Source organism: Mustela erminea, chromosome 1, assembly GCF_009829155.1.
Source record: "Mustela erminea isolate mMusErm1 chromosome 1, mMusErm1.Pri, whole genome shotgun sequence".
Taxonomy (NCBI): domain Eukaryota; kingdom Metazoa; phylum Chordata; class Mammalia; order Carnivora; family Mustelidae; genus Mustela; species Mustela erminea.
In genome coordinates, this window is record NC_045614.1 from 164,580,220 (window position 1) to 164,601,629 (window position 21,410).

Genomic DNA, 21,410 nt, shown 5'->3' on the forward strand with positions numbered 1-21,410 from the left:
TACAAAATCCCTATTTATTATGGTGCTGTTTGACAGTTATTTATTGTACAGTTGGCCTTGAACAATTATAGGGGTTAAGGACACTGACGCCTACCTCCAGCAAATGCAGTTGAAAATCTGCATATAACTTTTGACTCCCCAAAAGCTTAACTACTAATAGCTTATTGTTTACCAGAAGCCTTGCTGATAATATAGTCAATACATGTTTTGTATGTTATATGTATTACATACTATATTCTTACCTCGAACTGAAATAAAATATTACTATGAAAACCATAAAGAAGAGAAAAATACATTTATAGTACTGTACTGTATTTATCAAAAAAATATGCATATAAGCAGACCCACAGTTCAAACCCTTGTTGAAGGGTTAACTGTACTTAAAAAAAAAAAAAAACCACATTAAACTTTTGAGATATCTAATTCATAGATTAATATGCAGGTGTAAGAAATAATACAGAGAGATCCCATGTACTCTTTACTCATATTCCCTCAATGTTAACGTCTTACAGAACTATAGTATAATAACCAGGATGTTGATAATCATACAGTCAAGACACTGAAGAGTTTTATCACAATATTTCATTTTGCTCCCATTCCCATTTTATCCTCCTAACCTTGAATCACTAAACTGTTTTCCATTTTTATGATTTTGTCCTGTTAAAATTTTTGAACCTTTGTCATTTCAAGAATGTTATAGGAATGAAATCATACAGTATATAAGCTTTGGGGACTGACTTTTTTTACTCAACATAATTCTCTGTCTGCAAGGTCTGCAGTATTATCACTCTTTCATTCCTGATGGTGGTATATGTATCTCCTTTTTGTTTGTTTGTTTTGCTAGAGGTCTGTCAATTTTATTGATATTTCCAAAGAAACAGCTCTTTGTTTCAAGAATTTTCTTTATTGTTTTTCTGTTTGTAATTTCATTACTTCTAATCTTGATTAATTCCATCTGCTTGTTTTCAGTTATTTTGCTTTTTTTCCTCTGGATTCTTGAGGAAGGAGCTTAGATTAGATTTGAGATTTTTTTTAAACTCTTACAAATGTGTACAGTTAGTGCAATAAAACTTCAAAGAACTACTTTAGCTGGTGTCCCACAAATTCTGATATATTGTATTTTAATGTTAATTCAGTTCAACACATTTTTATTTCCCTTTAAATGTTTTTGGACCCATGGATTAATTAGACGTGTGCTGTGTAGTTTCCAAGTCCTTGGAGATTTTCCTGTTATCTTTCTGGTATTGATTTCTTGTTTGACTCCATTTTGTTCTGAGTATATGTTTTGTATGATTTCAATGCTTTTAAATTTTTTGGTTTGTTTTATGGGCCAGGATATGTTCTATCATGGTATACTTCCTATGGCCACTTGAAAGCAAATGTATTCTGCTGTTGTTTGGTGACGTGTCTTATAAATATTGATTAAATCCTGTTGGTTGATGGGGTTGTAGAAATTCTACATCTTTGTTAATACAGAATTTCCATATCTGCTGCTATAGAAATTCTGTATCTTTCTATCTAGTAGTTCTATAAATTACTGAGAATATGGGCTGAAATCACCAACTATAACTGCAGGTTTTCGATTTCTCCTTATAGTTCTATCAAGTTTGCTTCACATATATTGAGGCTCTATTGTTGGGTACATACACCTTTAGGTTGCTATGTCTTCCTGGTGAATTGGTCCTGTCATCATTGTGTAATGTCCTTCTTCATCTCCAGCAGTTTTTTGCTCTTAAGTCCATTTTATATAGCCATTCCTGCTTTTATTTTTTAAAAGATTTTATTTATTTATCGGACAGACAAAGATCACAAGTACGCAGAGAGGCAGGCAGAGAGAGAGGAGGAAGCCGGCTCTCTGCTGAGCAGAGAGCCCGACGCGGGACTCAGTCCCAAGACCCTGAGATCATGACCCGAGCCAAAGGCAGCGGCTTAACCCACTGAGCCACCCAGGCACCCGGTATTATAATTTTTGATTCAAGCATCAAGTATGATTTAAGAAATTAATGAGAAATAGGATGGACTCTTACTGTTTACCCCCCTCTTTACTCATTCTGATGTTCTTCCTGAAGCTCCAAGCTTCTATTATCATTTCCTTTATGGTTACAGACCTTCCTTTTAGCCATTATTTCATGGTACCTTTAGTAGCAACAGATTCTTATAGTTCTCCTGAGACTTGTCTTTATTTTCCTTCTTCCTAAAGGATACTTTTGCTGGATATAATATTCAAGATTCTTGTTTTCTGTTAGGTTTTTTTCTTCCAGTACTTAAATAATGTGCCACTTCCTTCTGGCCTCCATGGTCTCAGATGAGAAATTTGATGTCATTTGAATTAGTGTTCTCACATGTGTTCTCTGGTTCTTTCAAGATTTTTTGTCTTTAGTTTTCTGTTTAATTATGTGACTTAGCATGGACTTCTTTGGGTTTATACTATTTGGGATTCACTCAACTTCTTGAATTTGAAAATTTATGTATTTTACTTCATTTCTTTTAATTACCACCCCCTCCCCCCATCTCTCTTCTCTCCTCCTGAGATTCTGGTAAGAACTTTAACTCTTTTATTGTCCCACAGGTCACTGAGACTCTGTTTTGTTTTGTTTTGTTTTTTTAAATAATCTTTTCCCTGGTTTGTCTCCTCTCTGCTCTTCAGATTAGGTAATGTCTTTTGATCTGTCTTCAAGTTCACTGGTTCAATCCTCTGTCAACTTTAACTTATTAGTAATTATATCCAGCAAAATTTTCAGTTATTGTATTTTTTAGTGTTAGAATTTCCTTTTGTCCATTAGCACTACTGCTATTCAACATAGTACTAGAAGTCCTAGCCTCAGCAATCAGACAACAAAAAGAAATTAAAGGCATCCAAATTGGCAAAGAAGTAGTCAAACTATCACTCTTCGCAGATGATATGATACTATATGTGGAAAACCCAAAAGACTCCACTCCAAATCTGCTAGAACTTGTAGAGGAATTCAGTAAAGTGTCAGGATATAAAATCAATGCACAGAAATCAGTTGCATTTCTTTACACCAACAATAAGTCAGAAGAAAGAGAAATTAAGGAGTCAATCCCATTTACAATTGCACCCAAAACCATAAGATACCTAGGAATAAACCTAACCAAAGAGGATAAGAATCTATACTCAGAAAACTATATAGCACTCATGAAAGAAACTGAGGAAGACACAAAGAAATGGAAAAATGTTCCATGCTCATGGATTGGAAGAACAAGTATTGTGAAAATGTCTATGCTACCTAGAGCAATCTACACATTTAATGTAATCCCTGCCAAAATCCCATCCATTTTTTTCAAAGAAATGGAACAAATAATCCTAAAATTTATATGGAACCAAAAAAGACCTGGAATAGCCAAAGGAATATTGAAAAAGAAAGCCAAAGTTGGTGGCATCACAATTCCAGACTTCAAGCTCTATTACAAAGTTGTCATCATCAAGACAGTATGGTACTGGCACAAAAACAGACATATAGATCAATGGAACAGAATAGAGAGCTCAGAAATAGACACTTAACTCTATGGTCAACTAATCTTTGACAAAGCAGGAAAGAATGTTCAATGGAAAAAAGCCTCTTCAACAAATGGTTTTGGGAAAATTGGACAGCCACATGCAGAAAAATAAAATTGGAACATTTCCTTACACCACACATGAAAATAGACTCAAACTGATGAAGGACCTCAATGTGAGAAAGGAATCCATCAAAATCCTTGAGGAGAAGACAGGCAGCAACCTCTTCGACCTCAGCTATAGTAACTTCTTCCTAGAAACATCGCCAAAGGCAAGGGAAGCAAGGGCAAAAGTGAACTATTGGGACTTCATCAAGATCAAAAGTTTTTGTAGAGCAAAGGAAACAGTCAACAAAACCAAAAGACAACTGACAGAATGGGAGAAGATATTTGCAAATGATGTATCAGATAAAGGGCTAGTATCCAAAATCTATAAAGAACATATCAAACTCAACACCCAAAGAACAAATAATCCAAGCAAGAAATGGGCAGAGGACATGAACAGACATTTCTGCAAAGAAGTCATCCAGATGGCCAAAAGAAACATGAAAAAGTGCTCCATATCACTCGGCATCAGGGAAATACAAATCAAAACCACAATGAGATACCACCTCACACCAGTCAGAAAGGCTAAAATTAACAAGTCAGGAAATGACAGATGCTGGTGAGGATGCAGAGAAAGGGGAACCCTCCTACATTGTTGGTCGGAATGCAAGCTGTACAACCACACTGGAAAACAGCATGGAAGTTCCTCAAAAAGTTGAAAATAGAGTTACCTTACAACCCAGCAACTGCACTACTGAGTATTTACTCTAAAGATACAAACATAGTGATCCGAAGGGGCATGTGCACCCAAATGTTTATAGCAGCAATGTCCACAACAGCCAAACTATGGAAAGAACCTAGATGTCCATCAACAGATGAATGGATAAAGAAGATTTGGTATACATACACAATGGAATACTATGTAGCCATCAAAAGAAATGATATCTTGCCATTTGCAATGACGTGGATGGAACTAGAGGGTATTATGCTTAGTGAAATAAGTCAATCGGAGAAAGACAACTATCATATGATCTCCCTGATATGAGGAAGTGGAGATGCAATGTAGGGGGTTTGGCGGGTAGGAAAAGAATAAATGAAACAAGGCTGGATCGGGAGGGAGACAAACCATAAGAGACTCTTAAGCTCACAAAACAAGCTGAGGGTGGCCAGGGGGAGGGAGTAGGGAGAGGGTGGTGAGGTTATGGATATTGTGGAGGGTATGTACTATGGTGAGTGCTGTGAAGTGTGTAAACCTGGAGATTCACAGACCTGTACCCCTGGGGCTAATAATACATTATATGTTTATAAAAGAATAAAAATTAAAAAATGAAAAAAAGAATTTCCATCCTTTATTATAACAATTTTTTGCTAAGATTGCCTAGGTTCTCATTTGTTTAAAGATAATTCAATTTTCTTGCTGAAGCACTGTTATGGTGGTTGCTTTAAAATCTTTGTCAGACAATTCTCAAATCTGAATCATTTTAAAGTTGTCTTTTGTTAACTGTCTTTTCTCTTTCATGTTGTGACTGTCCTAGTTCTTTGTATACCTAGGTATTTTGGATATTATGAGACTCTGGATTTAATTTTTTTTTTTTTTTTTTTTTAGCAGGAAGACCCCTCTGTGTAGTGTGAGGGCTGAGTGGGTGTATATGTTTAGCTTCCCACTCAGCCCTGCTAACAACATCCCACCAAAACTGGACACTGATATTCTGCCTCAAGGCAGATGAATGGTGTAGAGTTCAGTCTCTCTTGGGTCCCACTGACATTTCCCAAGAAAGTGGGGCACCAAATCACTCTGCTTTTTGCCTCTGTATAAGATCAGCTTCCTGTTGGGCTCTACTGATACCAGGGAAGCAGAAAGCAGAGGGCTGACTCACATTGCTTTGTTGCTACAGGGTGGAGAGCAGGAGATCCATGTTGGGCCTCTCTGGCATCAGCTGGAAAGAGGGGAGAAAACATAGTGCCAACTGGCCCCTGGGGTAGGAACTCAGCTCCCCATGAGGAGGTAGAGGTGAAACCTAGTATTGACCAGTCCCACCTCAGATTACCCTAAGTCTCTCTGATGCTGGGCAGAGGTAGAGGCTTAGCTTGCTACTGGATCACACCTATACTAGAACACTAGTAGCCGGAACACTACCTGCTTTTGTCTGGTGGGGAATGCAAGACAAGCTGGATCTCAGTACTGCAGATACTGCCCCAGCAAGGAAACCTGGTTTCTGCTATCTGCCATTGTTGGAACACATTAGTAGTATGGAACCATTGGTGCTTGACTAGAATAGGTGAATACTGCCAAAAAAGCTTTCTGTTGTTACATCTCCCTTTTCCTGATCCTTTGGATAGAAACAATAAGCTTTTCTCAAAAGTTTATCCCTACCAGTTGGCTGTTCCAGGTTGGTGATTTCTTCGGTACCTGTCTATGATATACGGGAGACAATAACAAAAAGTCACTGTTGAATTATTCCTCATGTACTAAGGTCTCTAGACAGTTTGTTTCCATCTACCATTTAAAGTCCTTCTCTGCTTGTTTGTTCTGTTATATTCAAGGTGTTTTAATTTTAAGCAGGAGGATTTGCAAGGAAGAATACTATTTCTTGGTAGAACTAGAAGTTCCTCTGTTTTAAGCAGTTTTAACAAATTTATCTGTATTCTCCATTAGCTCACAACGTGACATGTTTTGGTATCTTCTACATGTGCCTTACATAATTCTTCTCACATAATGAGCCCCTGATAAATGTCTGGTGAATGCTCCTTGTATGAAGACATATGCGTCCCCTAAAATAGTCTGTTTGTAGTCTCAAGCATACAAAGGGTGCCTGGGTCAGCTATCAGAGTCGAGGAAGGATATATATCCTCAGATGGTAAAGGAGAGAAGCAGCAGCTCATCTGCATGGATGACATTACTTTTCTGATCACTGGTGTTATAGAACATACACTTGGATTGGTCATTGCCATCCAAGCTAAAAGACAATGTTTTGAACCCCAAAGTGTGGATTCTTAAGCGACTATAGTCAGCTTAAATTTGCCAAAACCATCTTAGGTCCTCACCTCCTTGAACTTGATAGATCTCTCTGACTCCACCAGGGATAAGTCAAAGTGTTTTTAACTGAGATTATGTTGTCAGCACTACGGCATCCAGTTTTCCCCCCAAATTTCTTCAAGGTTGGAGGACATCATATATGGAAGAAAATTTAAGACCTAAGTCTCTGCCAAATATTTCTCCAATTTCATAATTAATATGATAGACTCCTTACTCTAAGATACTCTCTAGAACTTGTCTATTCTCCCTATTAGCAGTCTAAGAACTCATGGATTTCAAATTAGACTTTATGGACAACTGGTATCCTGTAGCTATTTATTACTATTTATTAAAATAGTATGTTACAGGGGCACCTGGGTGGCTCAGAGGGTTAAGCCTCCACCTTCGGCTCAGGTTATGATCTCAGGGTCCTGGGTTTGAGCCCCACATCAAGCTCCCTGCTTGGCAGCGAGCCTGCTTCCCACCCTCTCTCTCTGCCTGCCTCTCTGCCTACTTGTGATCTCTCTCTGTCAAATAACTAAATAAAATCTTTAAAAAAATAAAAAAATAAAAAACAATATCTTACAAATCATGTTAGTATCTCAACTGATATGATTGGAGACAGTGGTTAGTACAAAAAGAATAAAATGAAACACTCATTTTCTCCTATTAAGTCAGAATTTTTAGTCTTAGGCATTTACTACTTAAGAATATTAAGGGAATGTTGGAAGGGAAGAGTCTTCAGGAATTTGATTCATTTTTAATCTCTTGGACTTGGAACACAGAAACTCTGAGAGACCAACAAATGATTTTATGGGTGTCTTTGAGAAACGTATTCCTCACATGCTATAAAGAAACACCAAATCATTGGTCATATTTTTATAAATTAGAATCATGACCTGAAAGTTAATTATCTTTCTCATGTAATTCTATTATAATCACACTTGTTCAGCCAATACATGTAAAGCTTGATATACAGAGTGAGCGAGCACTTGCTTATTTCTCAGTCCATCTGCCAAGGCAAGAATACAGTTTGGTTTTTAAGCAAATACAGGCCTAGAGTTGGCAGTTCTTAATGTGTGGTTATACTGTCACCTAGTGGCTACACAGGGATTACCTTTTAAAAATCGTGTTCATTATGGAGCAAATCCAGAATTTCCTGTTATCAACAGATTTGCACTTACTTGGAAACTTTATTGATTCCAAAAGCCACTTGTTGGTTCAAAGATGCAATGATTTTGTCTTTCTTCTTAATCTGCATTTGGTTTTCTTGCCACCGAAAAGTCACTGTTTTCAACTGTCTTTTGAAATCCTGATCAATGAAAATGTTACTTCATAGTTAATTCTGTTCAAGTCACCACATATTAAAAGAAAAAAAACAGGACCTTCAAAAAAACTACCATTAAATTGAACATTTCAACTACTTCTGACTGGCTTCAGATAGAATGGCAAAAGTACTTACTTCACATTGATAGTGCAATTTATAAAGTTGCCTCTGCCGAGCAAGCTTTTCCTTCTCTGTTTCTCCATATTCTGCAGTCACTTTGCTGGTTGAGCCCTAATGAGCAAATGGAATATGAATACCTTATTTTCCTCTAAAAAACCACTAATTCTTTAGTTAAAGGGGATTTAAAGTTGTCATCTAACTCCTATTCATGCTTTATGTCTCTATTCAAACATCACTTCTCTGATTAGTGCAGATAAACCTACCTCTCCCCAATTACAGCATTCACTAAATAACCCCACAGTTACTGGTCTATTGCTACTACCACTAGATAACATTACCTGCATGGTTACCATATTTTTAAGCTTTTTTTGGTAATGCCTTTGTTGTCGTAAAACCTGTCCAAGGTAGGCACTTATTATTCCCATTTTAGAGATGATAAAACTGAGTTAAGTAAGTTACCCAAGGTTACAAAGAAAAGTGGAGAAGCCTGAATTCTAACTCAGGCAGCCATAAGTGCCCAAACACTTAATTATTACTCAGTACCACCTTAGCTTAATATTCAACTTCTCCACTGGATTGTAAATACTACGATCACAGGGACCATGTCTTAGCAGAGTTCTTGACATAAAGTGCTAAATATTTTTTGAATAAATGAGGATATAAACATTTTCCAAAATGTGTGTCATACTTGTATTGTATTTTGGAGGCCTCATAGCTATTGAATGAAAACCAAAGATCCTATATTTAAACTTTAGTCTGACATCCAAAGCTAAGAACATGTCATTTCAGTTGAAATATATGTATCCTATTATTATAATTGGAAAGGTGAAATGAGATATGGCAATTATCATCCAGGGAATCATTTTTACTAAATGTACCCTTAGACAATCAATATTCCTACATATTATGGAACAGGTTATCATTAAATTACCTTATCATAAAATGATCATTAAATTACCTTAGTATAGAATTCTCATTTAAATGAAGTGATTTTTTAAGTCATGTGCTTTGTCTGATTTAATCACTTTCATGAGTACTTATATACCTATGTACATCATTCCCAACAGTGACTACTACTAGGAAAGGAACCAAAGGGGGGAAAAAACAAAACAAAACAAAATAAACCACTGTTGTACATTAATATTTCTGTAGACATGTCATGTCTACAACCAGTTTAATTTTTTAAAAATGAAAGCATCTTAGTTTTACAAATTAAGTCAATGGGATTAAGCCAAGTTTTTTTTTCCCTTGTGGTACTTGAAAACCTTTCACAAGGAACGCATTTGTATTTAGCACTGTTTAATAGTTAAAGCCAGGAAATGAATTGAGGGCTAAAGAGAAAAGTTTCAGCTCCTAAGGTTCTTTTTCCCTCTATCTACTCCGGTCCCTGGTCCTTCCTGTTTTTATTTGCTCCTCACAAACACAACACAGACCACTAGGTTGACATGTTGTTCAAAGAGTCATGGGAAAAACAAACGTTAACAACTGCTTCTGGAAAAAGGATGAGAGAGCTGTACCTCTTTCAGTCAGACTTACCTGCTCTATCATGTCCAGAATATGCAGTTCATCCAGGCTATAGAACTTGTCTTCAGTTGCAGAATCCTCTTGAACATCACTTGCATCATCTTTCATAAATCCACTAACTGGGTGTAGATTTACTTGCTCTTTCTTCAACTGCTCTTCCTTTCCTATCATATTTGGGCTACAGTGGTGACATAATCGATGTAATCTTTTATAATGATTGAATGTTTTTCCTATAAGCCATTGCTTCCCAAATATTGTATTGGTCTCATGTAATGTTCAGCATCAGAAGGGTTCATGGCTAAAGAAAGTTTAAACGTGCTCATATTGTGTATTTCTCTTGATGATTCATAATGAATTTATTAAGCATATTTGAGATAGCACTCAATTGAGGTACCTATTCTGTTCATCCCAGTGTCTTCAAGAATTAGGAGAACATGGAGTTCATTTTTCAAATAATAACTGTTAACACCAGTTACTTTTAAGGAAACAACACTTTGGGAAATACTGACAAGCCTTTCCATCTCTGCTGTATTATTTTATCATCCCAGCATTCTTGACAAGTAGGTTGGTTAATTTGATTAATTTCATTGTTTAGGTCCAGTGTACATAGCTGCCTTCCAGTGTACATTTATTTTTTTTATTTTTTATTTTTAAGATTTTATTTATTTATTTGACAGAGATCACAAGTAGGCAGAGAGGCAGGCAGAGAGAGAGGAGGAAGCAGGCTCCCTGCTGAGCAGAGAGCCCAATGTGGGGCTCGATCCCAGGACCCTGAGACCATGACCTGAGCTGAAAGCAGAGGCTTTAACCCACTGAGCCACCCAGGCGCCCCCAGTGTACCTTTAAATAGAGGACTGCAAATAGCAACATAAAGTAGATTTAAAAATGGAGGTTTCTTTGGGAATAGGACTTAACAACAACAAAGAAACTGCAGCAATATGGATTTCAGTAACTAGAAAACCACTAAAAAAAGAATGAAAATACTATAAATGCAATGACAATTAGCTCAGTTCTATAACTGTGTCTAAAAGTTTAAATGCATGCTACTCTCCTTTCAAATTGGCCTGCTATTTATAAATTTCCTTCTTAATCTCATTAAATGATAACAAGAAATAGTACTTTTACTTGTAACATAAATGACTTGATTAGTGAATAGAAAGAAAGTAGATAACTCTAGGATGCATTATTACTTCTTTCAGGCACTGAGACCTGGAAAGCACAGGCATCTAATTCTTGCACAGTAACTTGTAAAACACTATAAAATAGTCATTAGGTATCACTAAGGTATTCTAAAATGATTCAAACATTTTGGAAAGTTCAATGAAATCAATTGCTTGTGTAGACCACTGGTTCCCAAACCCAATTAATTTTTCAAATTACCTGAAGAGCTTTTTTAAAATTATTATTTTTGCAGGTACCCCAGCAACTGTAAATACATAGAAAAATCTGTATTTTTGGAAAGCTCCAGAAGATTATTCCTAAATTTTTAAAGTTTACTAATAGGATTGTGATAATATAGGAAAATGTTCATATCAATAAGATGCAAACTGAACCATGTAGAGGTAAAATTACGTGAATTTTAGGATTGAAAACACTTCAACAAAGAAAATTGTTAATCACAGACCTCTACCCCTCAGGCAAATAATACATTATATGTTAATAAAAAAAAAAAAGAAGAAGAAGAAAATGTTAAGGGAAGTATGAAGCAAATGTGGAAAAACAGTATAATTGCTGAATCAGGATAACAGTTACATATATTAATGTAGATGTATATAATTCTCTTTACTTTTATGCATATTTGAAAATTCTCATATGAAAACAAATGTCCCTGGGTAATTTGATAATCATTCAGGTTTGGGTCCACACTGTAGGTAAAATAAGCAGAATGAATGACAGCACTGTTTCAATCTTTTGTAAGTTATTCTTATGGCACCTAGACCTGACTTGAAAAAAACAAAAAGCAAAAAACTATTGTTCTAGTATTGTTTTGCTCAATTTGTTGCCTTGACACAGAGCATGAAAACCCATCTTGGATGATGAACCATTTACTTACCAACCAGATCACTCCATTATCAGTGAGGAAATATCAACTATAAGTGAGGACTTTAAAGTTAAAATGTGTTGTTGCTGCCATTTTAAAGATATCTTAATAATTTATGTCCTCACATGAATTTTCTAAAGTTATCAATTTTCAATTAACAAACTTTTTGGTGGTTATAATGAATCTCTTCACTACTGTCATCCCTACTTCCATCCTCTAATGCACTGTCATGAATCACATAGTTGTATAATAACAGCGACCTTCAGACACTAAAAGGTTGCCAGTGTAAAGGTTCAAAATTCATGGTTAACAGTTGGGATTAAAAACAACAAGCTATGCGTTAAATAAACAAACCAAATCAAAACAAACTCTTCTGTAAAAGAGGTCATTAGGGCAAATAATGATCTGTTCTTTAAGTTTAAATCTTACCTAAATTTAGATTTGGCTAACCACAATCTAGACTATATTTTAAATGATTTCTATGCTGCATCCAAATTAATCTTTGAATAAAAAAGCAGTTAGTACTGGGTGACTCTTGAGTAGCCTTGAATAAAAAGGGTGAGAGATTCTATTCTCCCAAAGTAAATGATAATTGAACTTTTTATCATTCTGTTAAAAAGTGGTCAGTTATTAAGATAAGGGATTGTACTTTCTTATTTTAAAACACTTTCCAAGGCAAGGCTGTGTCATACTGGCAAAGCAGACTTTGAAAACAGTAAGAAAAATTTAAAAATTAAATAAATGCTTACCCTTGCTCTTCTTTTGATTCCTTATTCTGAAAAACAGCATCAGAAATTAGTAATCTACATGAACTATGTCTGTACAGCATAGTGATGTAAACTGCATTTAGATCAGTGTTTCTCAAACTTTTTTGACCACAATCGAAATAAAACATTTCACATCATAATGTAAATGCACTTATATACAGAACTTTATACCTAAGTATAAAACTGAAATTTAAGTTCCACCAAATAAACTTTACCCATAGTCTATGTGTTATGGAGTACATGTTTGTGCCCTAATTCATACACTGAAACCCTAATTCCCCAGTGTGATGGTAACTGGAGGTAGGACTACTGGAAAGTAATTAGGTTTAGATGATGCTATGAAGTCCTCATGATGGAATTAGTGCCCTTATAAGAAGAGACCCAGAGCTAGATCTCTTGCTCTTGTGTATGCTCTCTTTCTCTCCACAATGTAATGATACAGCAAAAAGTTAGCCATCTGCAAACTAAGAGGGCCCTCATCAGAGACCAAGTCTTCTGGTACCTTGATCTTGGACTTCCCAGACTCTAAAACTGTGAAAAATAAATAAATGTTTGTTGCTTAAACCACCTAGTCCATGGCAGTTTGTTATAGCTGCCTGAACTAAGACACTATGTGATGAATTCTGAAGCTTTTTTTATTCCTACTAATTCTATCTATTTTATACAATGGTAGTTGTGACCCACTAAGTTGATTTTATAATCTACCACTGAGTCATGAAACAACTTAAAAATTAGTGATTCAGATATTGGAAATAAGTACTGGAACTGTGTTTGCACCTACTGGTAATCTTGGGACAGAGTATGTGTAATTCTCCTTTATAGAATACTATACTAACTACAAGAGTTCTTGAAAAATCTACACATAAGGTAAAAGCAGACTGTTATATTAAGAAATATTACAGAAAAAGAAGTGTTAGGAAGATCACAATGTTAAAAGATGTTAAATGTTAAAAAACCCTGAACTTTAAGTTCATTAAAGTAAAATTATAAAGGCAACATAATATATAAAGGTAATATCAATAACACATACTAATTAAGAGTATTAATTACTTTTATATATTACCCTTCTATTAAGAGTTTAATTACTTTTATATAAATTAGAGTATTAACTTCTACTACTACCTCTTATTTACAAGAAACTTCAGGGTCTTCCCCACATATTTCACGATCTGTTTTGCTTTATTTCTTTATATTAAGAGAATTTCTGCATTTCAGTGTCTGATCTATGTCTAGTGCCAATCTGATTCTATGATTTAGAATTATCAACTCCCACCTTGGTTCCAGTGTACCTGAATAACTGAATGGAAAGACATCTGGTTGTTCATAATGAACACCTAGTACAGCTGATTAATTTCTGGAACTTTTTAGGTCTTCCCATGACAACTTTTTGTCAACACATTCATCAGTCTATTTGACATTCATCTCAGCAACATCTCTCCTGTAGAGAGTACACCCAATTTGAAGGGCTAGATTTACTTCCTGCCAGGTTTCTTTTTTTCCGAAAGGCTTCTATTCTTCTGCCTTCTGCTCTACTTCCCTTTTCCATCCTTAACCCTTAATTCTCCTGGATGGGAGGTGGGAATAGGAAGGAGGACCTACTTAACTCCCAAAAGACTTATTTATAATTTGAATATATTAGAGGCTGAATACGAAATTCCTAAATGAAGAAGAGTGACTACAAAGTCTATCTACTAGTTACAAGTTATCTGTACTGTCCCCTCTATTTGCTATACAAATTTTACTTTTTATCATATTCTTCCAGAGTCTCTGATAGAACTTTGTAGGACTTCAACCAATGTTAGGTAGAGATATTGCAAAACAAATCAAAACATATCATTAACAGAGGACACATCTTCATTCATAGGGACTTTGTTCTTATTCTGCTTAACACAAGCTAATTTCTGCTAGAATTTTTCATGAGGAAAACTCCTGATTAGAGAATGTGATTGAGTTAGCTTTTTACAACAGGTTGCTTACACTGTAGCTAGAAAATTCTTTGTACCTACAATAACGAAGCATATTAATAGGACAATTTCTGTAAAACAGTCCTATGTAAAAATCTCAGCATTTTTAGGTCATATACTTTAAAATTTAGGTAAAGAAGATATAAGATCTCTCTTTTAATGTTCAAATCTTATCTTGATAAAATTATCTTCAAAGTATCTCATCTTCATCGAATAAAATAAATTGGAGAAAAAAACTTAGGTTGTTATAAACAATAAAAATATCCTGACATTTGGGGTGCCTGCGTGGCTCAGTGGGTTAAAGCCTCTGCCTTCGGCTCAGGTCATGATCTCAGGGTTCTGGGATTGAGCCCTGCATCAGGCTTTCTGCTCAGCGGGGAGCCTGCTTCCTCCTCTCTCTCTTTCTGCCTGACTTTCTGCCTACTTGTGATCTCTTTCTGTCAAATAAATATATAAAATTAAAAAAAAAAAAAAACTGACATTTAATAAGATTTTCGTATTACTAGCATGTGAAGTTCTGAGCTGTGTTTACATTTATTTCCATTTGTCTTTACTCCCTGTTTAATTTCAATTTGACATAAAAGTGGAACTTTCTACATTTAACTAAAATTGAGAATCTGAGTAACCATATTTTAATTTTTTGGAAGAAACAAACTATCTACCTTTGGTCTAACAGCTGTGCATTTACTTGGCCAGCTTTATGAAGTATTAGACCTGTATTAGTATTAGTATTAGACCTGTATTAGGCCAGCTTTATAAAGTATTAGACCTGGATTTATTAATGTTTGTCAAAAATTTTTAAATATCAACTAAAATAACAGACCAGATTGTGTTTTGTCATATAAGAATTGCCTAAAAATAAGCCTTTTTTAAAAAATTTTTTTCTTTTTTTTTTTTTTTAATTAATTTTTTATTTTTTACAAACATATATTTTTATCCCCAGGGGTACAGGTCTGTGAATCACCAGGTTTACACACTTCACAGCACTCACCAAAGCACATACCCTCCCCAATGTCCATAATGCCACCCCCTTCTCCCAAACCCCCTCCCCCCAGCAACCCTCAGTTTGTTTTGTGAGATTAAGAGTCACTTATGGTTTGTCTCCCTCCCAATCCCATCTTGTTTCATTTATTCTTCTCCTACCCACTTAAGCCCCCATGTTGCATCACCACTTCCTCATATCAGGGAGATCATAAAGAACTTAGCAAACTCAACACCCAAAGAACAAATAATCCAATCAAGAAATGGGCAGAGGACATGAACAGACATTTCTGCAAAGAAGACATCCAGATGGCCAACAGACACATGAAAAAGTGCTCCATATCACTCGGCATCAGGGAAATACAAATCTTTTTTTTTTTCATTAAAAAAATTTTTTTAATGATGTGGTTGGTCACCATATAGTATATCATTAGTTTTTGATGTAGTGTTCCAACATTCATTGTTTGAAAAGTAAGTCTTCTTATTCATCTTTTAAAAAATATAACTTAATTTTCAAAATAACTTTTGAATAAAATGGTAAGTTATAATAAATGCTGGTTACAAATATGGAAATAATAATGATATTTTATTGATCAGAGCATAAATAACCTTTATTTTGTTCTTCACCAAAGTGTTTTATAACTTTCCCTTTAAATCTGTATATACTCCCAAAAGACTAGGTAATAGGGGCTTACAAGATTGTAGTTGGGCAAATATTCTCACTGAATTTATTATATAATCTACAGAGTACATCTAGATTTTAAGTAGATGTTTCAGGCCAGAAAATAACACTTTTTTTTTTTCACTATAAAGTTTGCAAAGCATAATGGGTAGCTCTATGCTTGATAAAAACAACAGCAAAAAAAACCTCTTGAGTCCAAATTCATAGGAATCTACAAACATAAAGAGTGAACCAAACTGTAAAGGAACTTTGGTAATCATGATATGTCAATGTGTACTGTAACAAATGTACCACTCTACTGGGGGATGTTGATAATGGGGAAAGTTATTCATGTGTGAGGGTCAGAGATACATGGAAAACCTCCCTTCAATTTTGCTCTGAACAACAACAATAAAATTGCCCAGAAATATAGTCATAGTTAAATAAAAAATTAAGCCAAAAACAAGACTCAACTTTCCTTTGTAATTTTCCAAGCAATTAAGAGTTTTTTGCTAAAACTGCTATAGACAGTAACAAGAAGTTGTTTTATTTTGCAACTGGAAAAATAAAGAAAAGGAATGAATGAAGCTTCCTAAATTTGTTCCATTTTTATACATTATTGCATTATTGAGAGTCTTGGACACAAAAAAGAAAATCAACATTTATTAAGGTTTTGAAAAATGCATCTGAATGTATCACTAAAAATATGATGAGAAGCAGTTTTTCAAACACTGAGAAGGCATTTTTTAAATGAGAGTGGTATGCAGAAATTAGTGAAATTTCCAAATAACTACTTCAGTTTCTCATTTGTATATTTAAATGTGTAATTACGATTTAGGCAAGTGAAATAGGACACACTGTGAGTTTAAATCAATCAGGATCTAATATATATAGACCTCTCTATAGCCACATATTCAATAAACTCTTGATATTTCTAAGTCATTTATGCTATATGTCTACTTGAATTAATTTTAAGTTCTAACAGTGAATCCATGTATTAAATCTAAGTGTTCATAATTAGACATACCTCTATTATAATGCTAATACAGTCACTTACCTTTTTATTCTTAGTCTTTTTCTTTTTCTTTGGTTTACTCTTAACCTGACCCAAAAAAAAAAAAATCAATTAATATGCAATTCAAAATACACAATAAGTTATTTTGCAAAATATATTTCCTCTAACCACTGAAGTCTTTTAACTTCTAATATTAAATATCACATTCTCTTCTTAGATTCTACAGAAAATTATTTTCATTTTCACTTTGATTTTAATCTCAGTCTCCTGCTCTTGAGAATTCATTTATCTATAGAGGGATAACATATCAATGGATAGGCTAAAGAAAAAAAGCTCAGAGGTCCTCATTTGCATACGTGCATGCATGAGCAACAAAGGAGGAAAGGACTTAAAAAAAATCAACATATTCAAGTCCATAAGAGGAAAAATTAAGTCTGGGAGTAATTTAGTGACCATATAATAACTGTTGAAGAAATACAGTAATACCATCCTCCATGATTTTAATTCTACCCTCGTGCAAATGGCATTGAAATATAAATATCCCTGTTTGCTTCTTTCTCTCTTCTTCTATTCCCCATTATGCTTTCTTCTATTTTCTATTAACTCCCAATTACTCAGGATGAAGAAACATGTTCATAAATCTAGCATAGTGTCCGGCACATAACAAGTGGTCAGTAAATGCTGGCAAAATAAACGGTTAAGGCAGAAAAAAAAAAAAAAAAGGTTAAGGCAGGAAAGATTTTGGAAGAAGTACCAGGGAAAGAAGCATTCCAATTCAAGCTCTATGTAAACACTATGATAAACATAAACTAAAATCATCTGGGATGCTGTAAGTATAGCACATGCAACAAACTAAAGGCCCTGATTAAGTTCTAATTTAAATATTAATGAGAGCTTATACTTCCTGGAGATCTTTAACAGATTCTGTTGAAGATTCACTGGGTATCGATGCTCCATCTTTATTCATTTCTGCTAACTGTATTTCAGGGTTTGATTTCACGTTTATATTGTACTCCATGAGGGGTGGACTTAGTTCTTCTTCCTCGTTCTGTAACTCTTCTATTTCAATACCTAAATGTTAAAAATAAAAACACTCAAAATCGGGCTGCATAGTTTTTGCCTCATCACTATGATAAACATATCTCTCCCCCTAATAAAACACCATCCCAGGAACAGAAATAGAAGATATCTTACTCTGTTCCATTACTAGATGAAAATGAAATGCCCATTTGTCAATAACCAGATAGGTACAGATACTAGCCTAGAACCAATCAGTACAAACCCAAATGCTAAGATACTTTACTATTATCTTAAATAGACTCTAAATATTAAATAATCTAGAACTTAAGTCGACTCTAAATACTAAGTTTTTGAGGATCCTGACATTGACCTTAATACTGCAACAAGTATAATTTTAGGATAATGAACATTCTTTATTTCTAACTTAAACATTTTTATTGTTTAAGTATAATTTTACTCCAAACAAAACCCATGGTGTTGTTTTCTCATGTATAATTTTACTGGCACAATATGAATTGCATTAAAAAAACACACACGCACAAAGAGCACAAAAATGGAAATTAAAAAAATCAGCAATTTACCACTTGGCAAAAAGAGTATATATAGTTTAACAATGGATAATTAACCAGATAAAAGCTACATAAGCTAAAGAGTAGCATATATGAGCAGGTAGAGCAAGCAGGTAGACATTTCTGCCTGTGTAAGTGTCCAATGTGTTAAAAAGTTAACAAACTATATTGGGTAAATCCTGCAGCACATGCACTAAGACCAAAGCAGAGTAAAAAGGCTCATACTACATTCAGCTGACCAGTAGTAATATGACCACATGATTTTGCAAGCTTATAACAACAAACAATTATAGTTTATCATATAGTTTATCTGACCAAATAAAATGCCTATAAGTATCCCCTAGCTGTCCCAAGTTGAAAGGTCACCCAGGCACTTTGTTTATAAACATACTTACGTTGACTGCCTGTTATTGACTGTAGAGCAATTCCTATGATACATAAAGAAAAAATTTAAGATGTACAACTGCAAATGCAACCAAAAAATATCTGACTGGGACTAAGAAAAGTCAGAAGATTTTTACACTGCACCAATAACTTTTATAACTAACTGGAAGCTAATTATAACATGAGGTTATAAACTCATGTTTAGAAAAAGAAAACAAAATTTTTATAGTTCATAGTATATAATGCACATTCTTATCATTTAAGAAGTCTAAGGTAATGAAGTAATAATAGTGAATTATGAAGTAGACCTCCGTTGAAAGTTTGAGCATTTTTTTTTAGCAATATGAATTATCCTGATCGGTCTTCTCTCTTTCTTGCCCATTAATATTTATTAAGCACTTACAATGCATCAGGCCCTATTCGGCTCTAGATATTGAATGATGAAGAAATAAAACAACCTTTACAGTGATTTAGTGGAAACAGTGGATATTAACCAAACAAATGAAAATAGCAATTGTAATAACTACTAGGAAAGAGACAGAAGATACTAGGATAGCCTCTATTAAAAAGACTTGGAAGTTTTTCAGTCTACAAAAGTGAGAACAGACTGCCTGAAATGCTTCGAATTTATTCAGTGCTCAAGTATTTCCCAAATATTACCTTTATTCTCATTTGTTATTAAAAATCTCAATAAAGTAAATGTAAAAAAAAGTCTCTTATTTTAAGTCAAGGGTTCTTGCATGACTTTCTCAAATCATGAAAGTCAGCATTTTCTTCTTTTATGCTCAAAGAAAGCTTTTAAAGGATTAAGCAGGAAAACATAATGGTATCCAAGAACCTTAGTAAAAGGATTGTTATTGGGGCCTAGCAATTATCTCTGCAGAAAATCTGGACCAGTTCAGCAATTACTAGACACCTACTAAGCTGTATGGTTACATAATATTAGTGTGGTCATCAGCTGCTCACTAGGTAATACAACTAATAACCTGGGACTAGGTAAAGTCACCCAAAATAGAACAGTACAGGTTTCAGTGATGCTGAGATGCCTTGAACTCAATTCTCCGTGATGGCAAATGAGAAGCTATCCAGGAATGTTGAAGAGGAGATACAAAGTCTTTCCTATATCAAGAGACAATGTCTGGGAAGGGCTATTGCTGACCTTGAATACTTGCATAAACATTGTTTGTTTGTTTGAAATTACTCATGGGCATGGCCAATGGACAGCTATCAAACTTTTAAACTAAATATCATGGTTCTGCTGGAAAGGAGGAGAAAACATATACCCCCGGTGTATCCTTGAAACACATGGAACCTGTTTTCCATGGTTTTCCTTAATTCTATAGTAGTGATAACCTTCAACAATTCCTTTCTAAAAACAAAAACTCAGCAAGTCAAGAGAAATCCTCTTGAATTGTTAACTTTCCCCTATTTTGATCTCAATAAGGCAAAACTTTTTAGTTCCTGCATTATAATACATTTCTATGTTTCTATACCTTTATTCTTGTTTCCTTCTGAAATGTCCTTCTCCATCTTCTTCACTGGGCTAATTTTTACATGTCATTTAAAAATTCTTTAAATATTACACTCTCCAGAAAGGTTTTCTTGGACTCTCTTAGGGTAGGATTTCCCATGGTATTCTGGAACATTTCTAGCACTATGATTTTTATGAGTTTCTTGATGAGTCTATCCTCCCAAGAATGTGAATTCACTGAATCTCCTGCGCTTAGCCCTGTGTCTGGCACATGGCAGATACTCAGTGAAGATTTACCAGGTGAAGTAAGTAATTATTTTGTACCTTGTTGATAGCAGGATAACATCCTCTGGATGATTTCTGGTACTGGTATGCCTAGGTAGATGGACAGTTGATGGTAATCGAGGGAGATATTCTCAATGGGATTCTCCTTCACTTTCTCAATATCCTCTTGCTTCATCCCGAGGCGCAGAAGAATATCTGAAACTTTTTTCCAAATTGAATTGAATTGTGACTCAGTGAGACCATTCATCAAAATCTCACTAAGGAGGATATCCCTGTATTTGCACAGCCTCAAGATGTCTGCAGACTTAGAAAGATCAGAAGATGTTGGTTCCATATTCCAGCCTTTTTTGGGTGCAGGGAATACATTCAAATGCTTTATGAGAGCTAAGAGGAGGTACAAGTCAAACTGTTTGGACTGTGGTAGCTCCTTGTTTGGGGGATAAAGCAGATGCCATGCTCCACCCAAAGGGTGATTGGTCCAAAGATGGTTGTAGTAGGGTTCCAGCACATTCTTGTGTATAAGAAGCTCTTTTTTCAAAAGAGGGGGTGGCATAGCCTCATCAAATATTTGCCGGACAATGTCAGTACCAGAAATGATAATTATATGAAGCAGGTGATAGAAATAATTATAATCAAGTTTGAAGATAGGCATTTCATCTGAAAATGAATTTTGAGAAGTCAAAACATTCCACATTAATGCTCTT

The 21,410-nt window shown here is 34.8% G+C and overlaps 1 protein-coding gene across 12 annotated transcripts in view; it reads right to left on the reverse strand.

Moving 5' to 3' along the window:
• Positions 1-21,410, reverse strand: part of DZIP3 (DAZ interacting zinc finger protein 3) — a 109,821-nt gene that overhangs the window by 22,217 nt on the left and 66,194 nt on the right. For 10 of the 12 annotated variants that reach the window (XM_032349794.1, XM_032349770.1, XM_032349787.1 and 7 more), the window contains 8 exons: positions 20,746-21,363; positions 18,962-18,994; positions 17,879-18,048; positions 17,020-17,064; positions 12,339-12,364; positions 9,561-9,726; positions 8,040-8,135; positions 7,762-7,889 (listed from right to left, as the gene is read on the reverse strand). In XM_032349794.1, the coding sequence (XP_032205685.1) occupies positions 7,762-7,889; positions 8,040-8,135; positions 9,561-9,726; positions 12,339-12,364; positions 17,020-17,064; positions 17,879-18,048; positions 18,962-18,994; positions 20,746-21,363 (1,282 nt within the window). The remainder of the gene's footprint in view (positions 1-7,761; positions 7,890-8,039; positions 8,136-9,560; positions 9,727-12,338; positions 12,365-17,019; positions 17,065-17,878; positions 18,049-18,961; positions 18,995-20,745; positions 21,364-21,410) is intronic. The other 2 variants (XM_032349805.1, XM_032349814.1) reach the window with 2 other exon arrangements.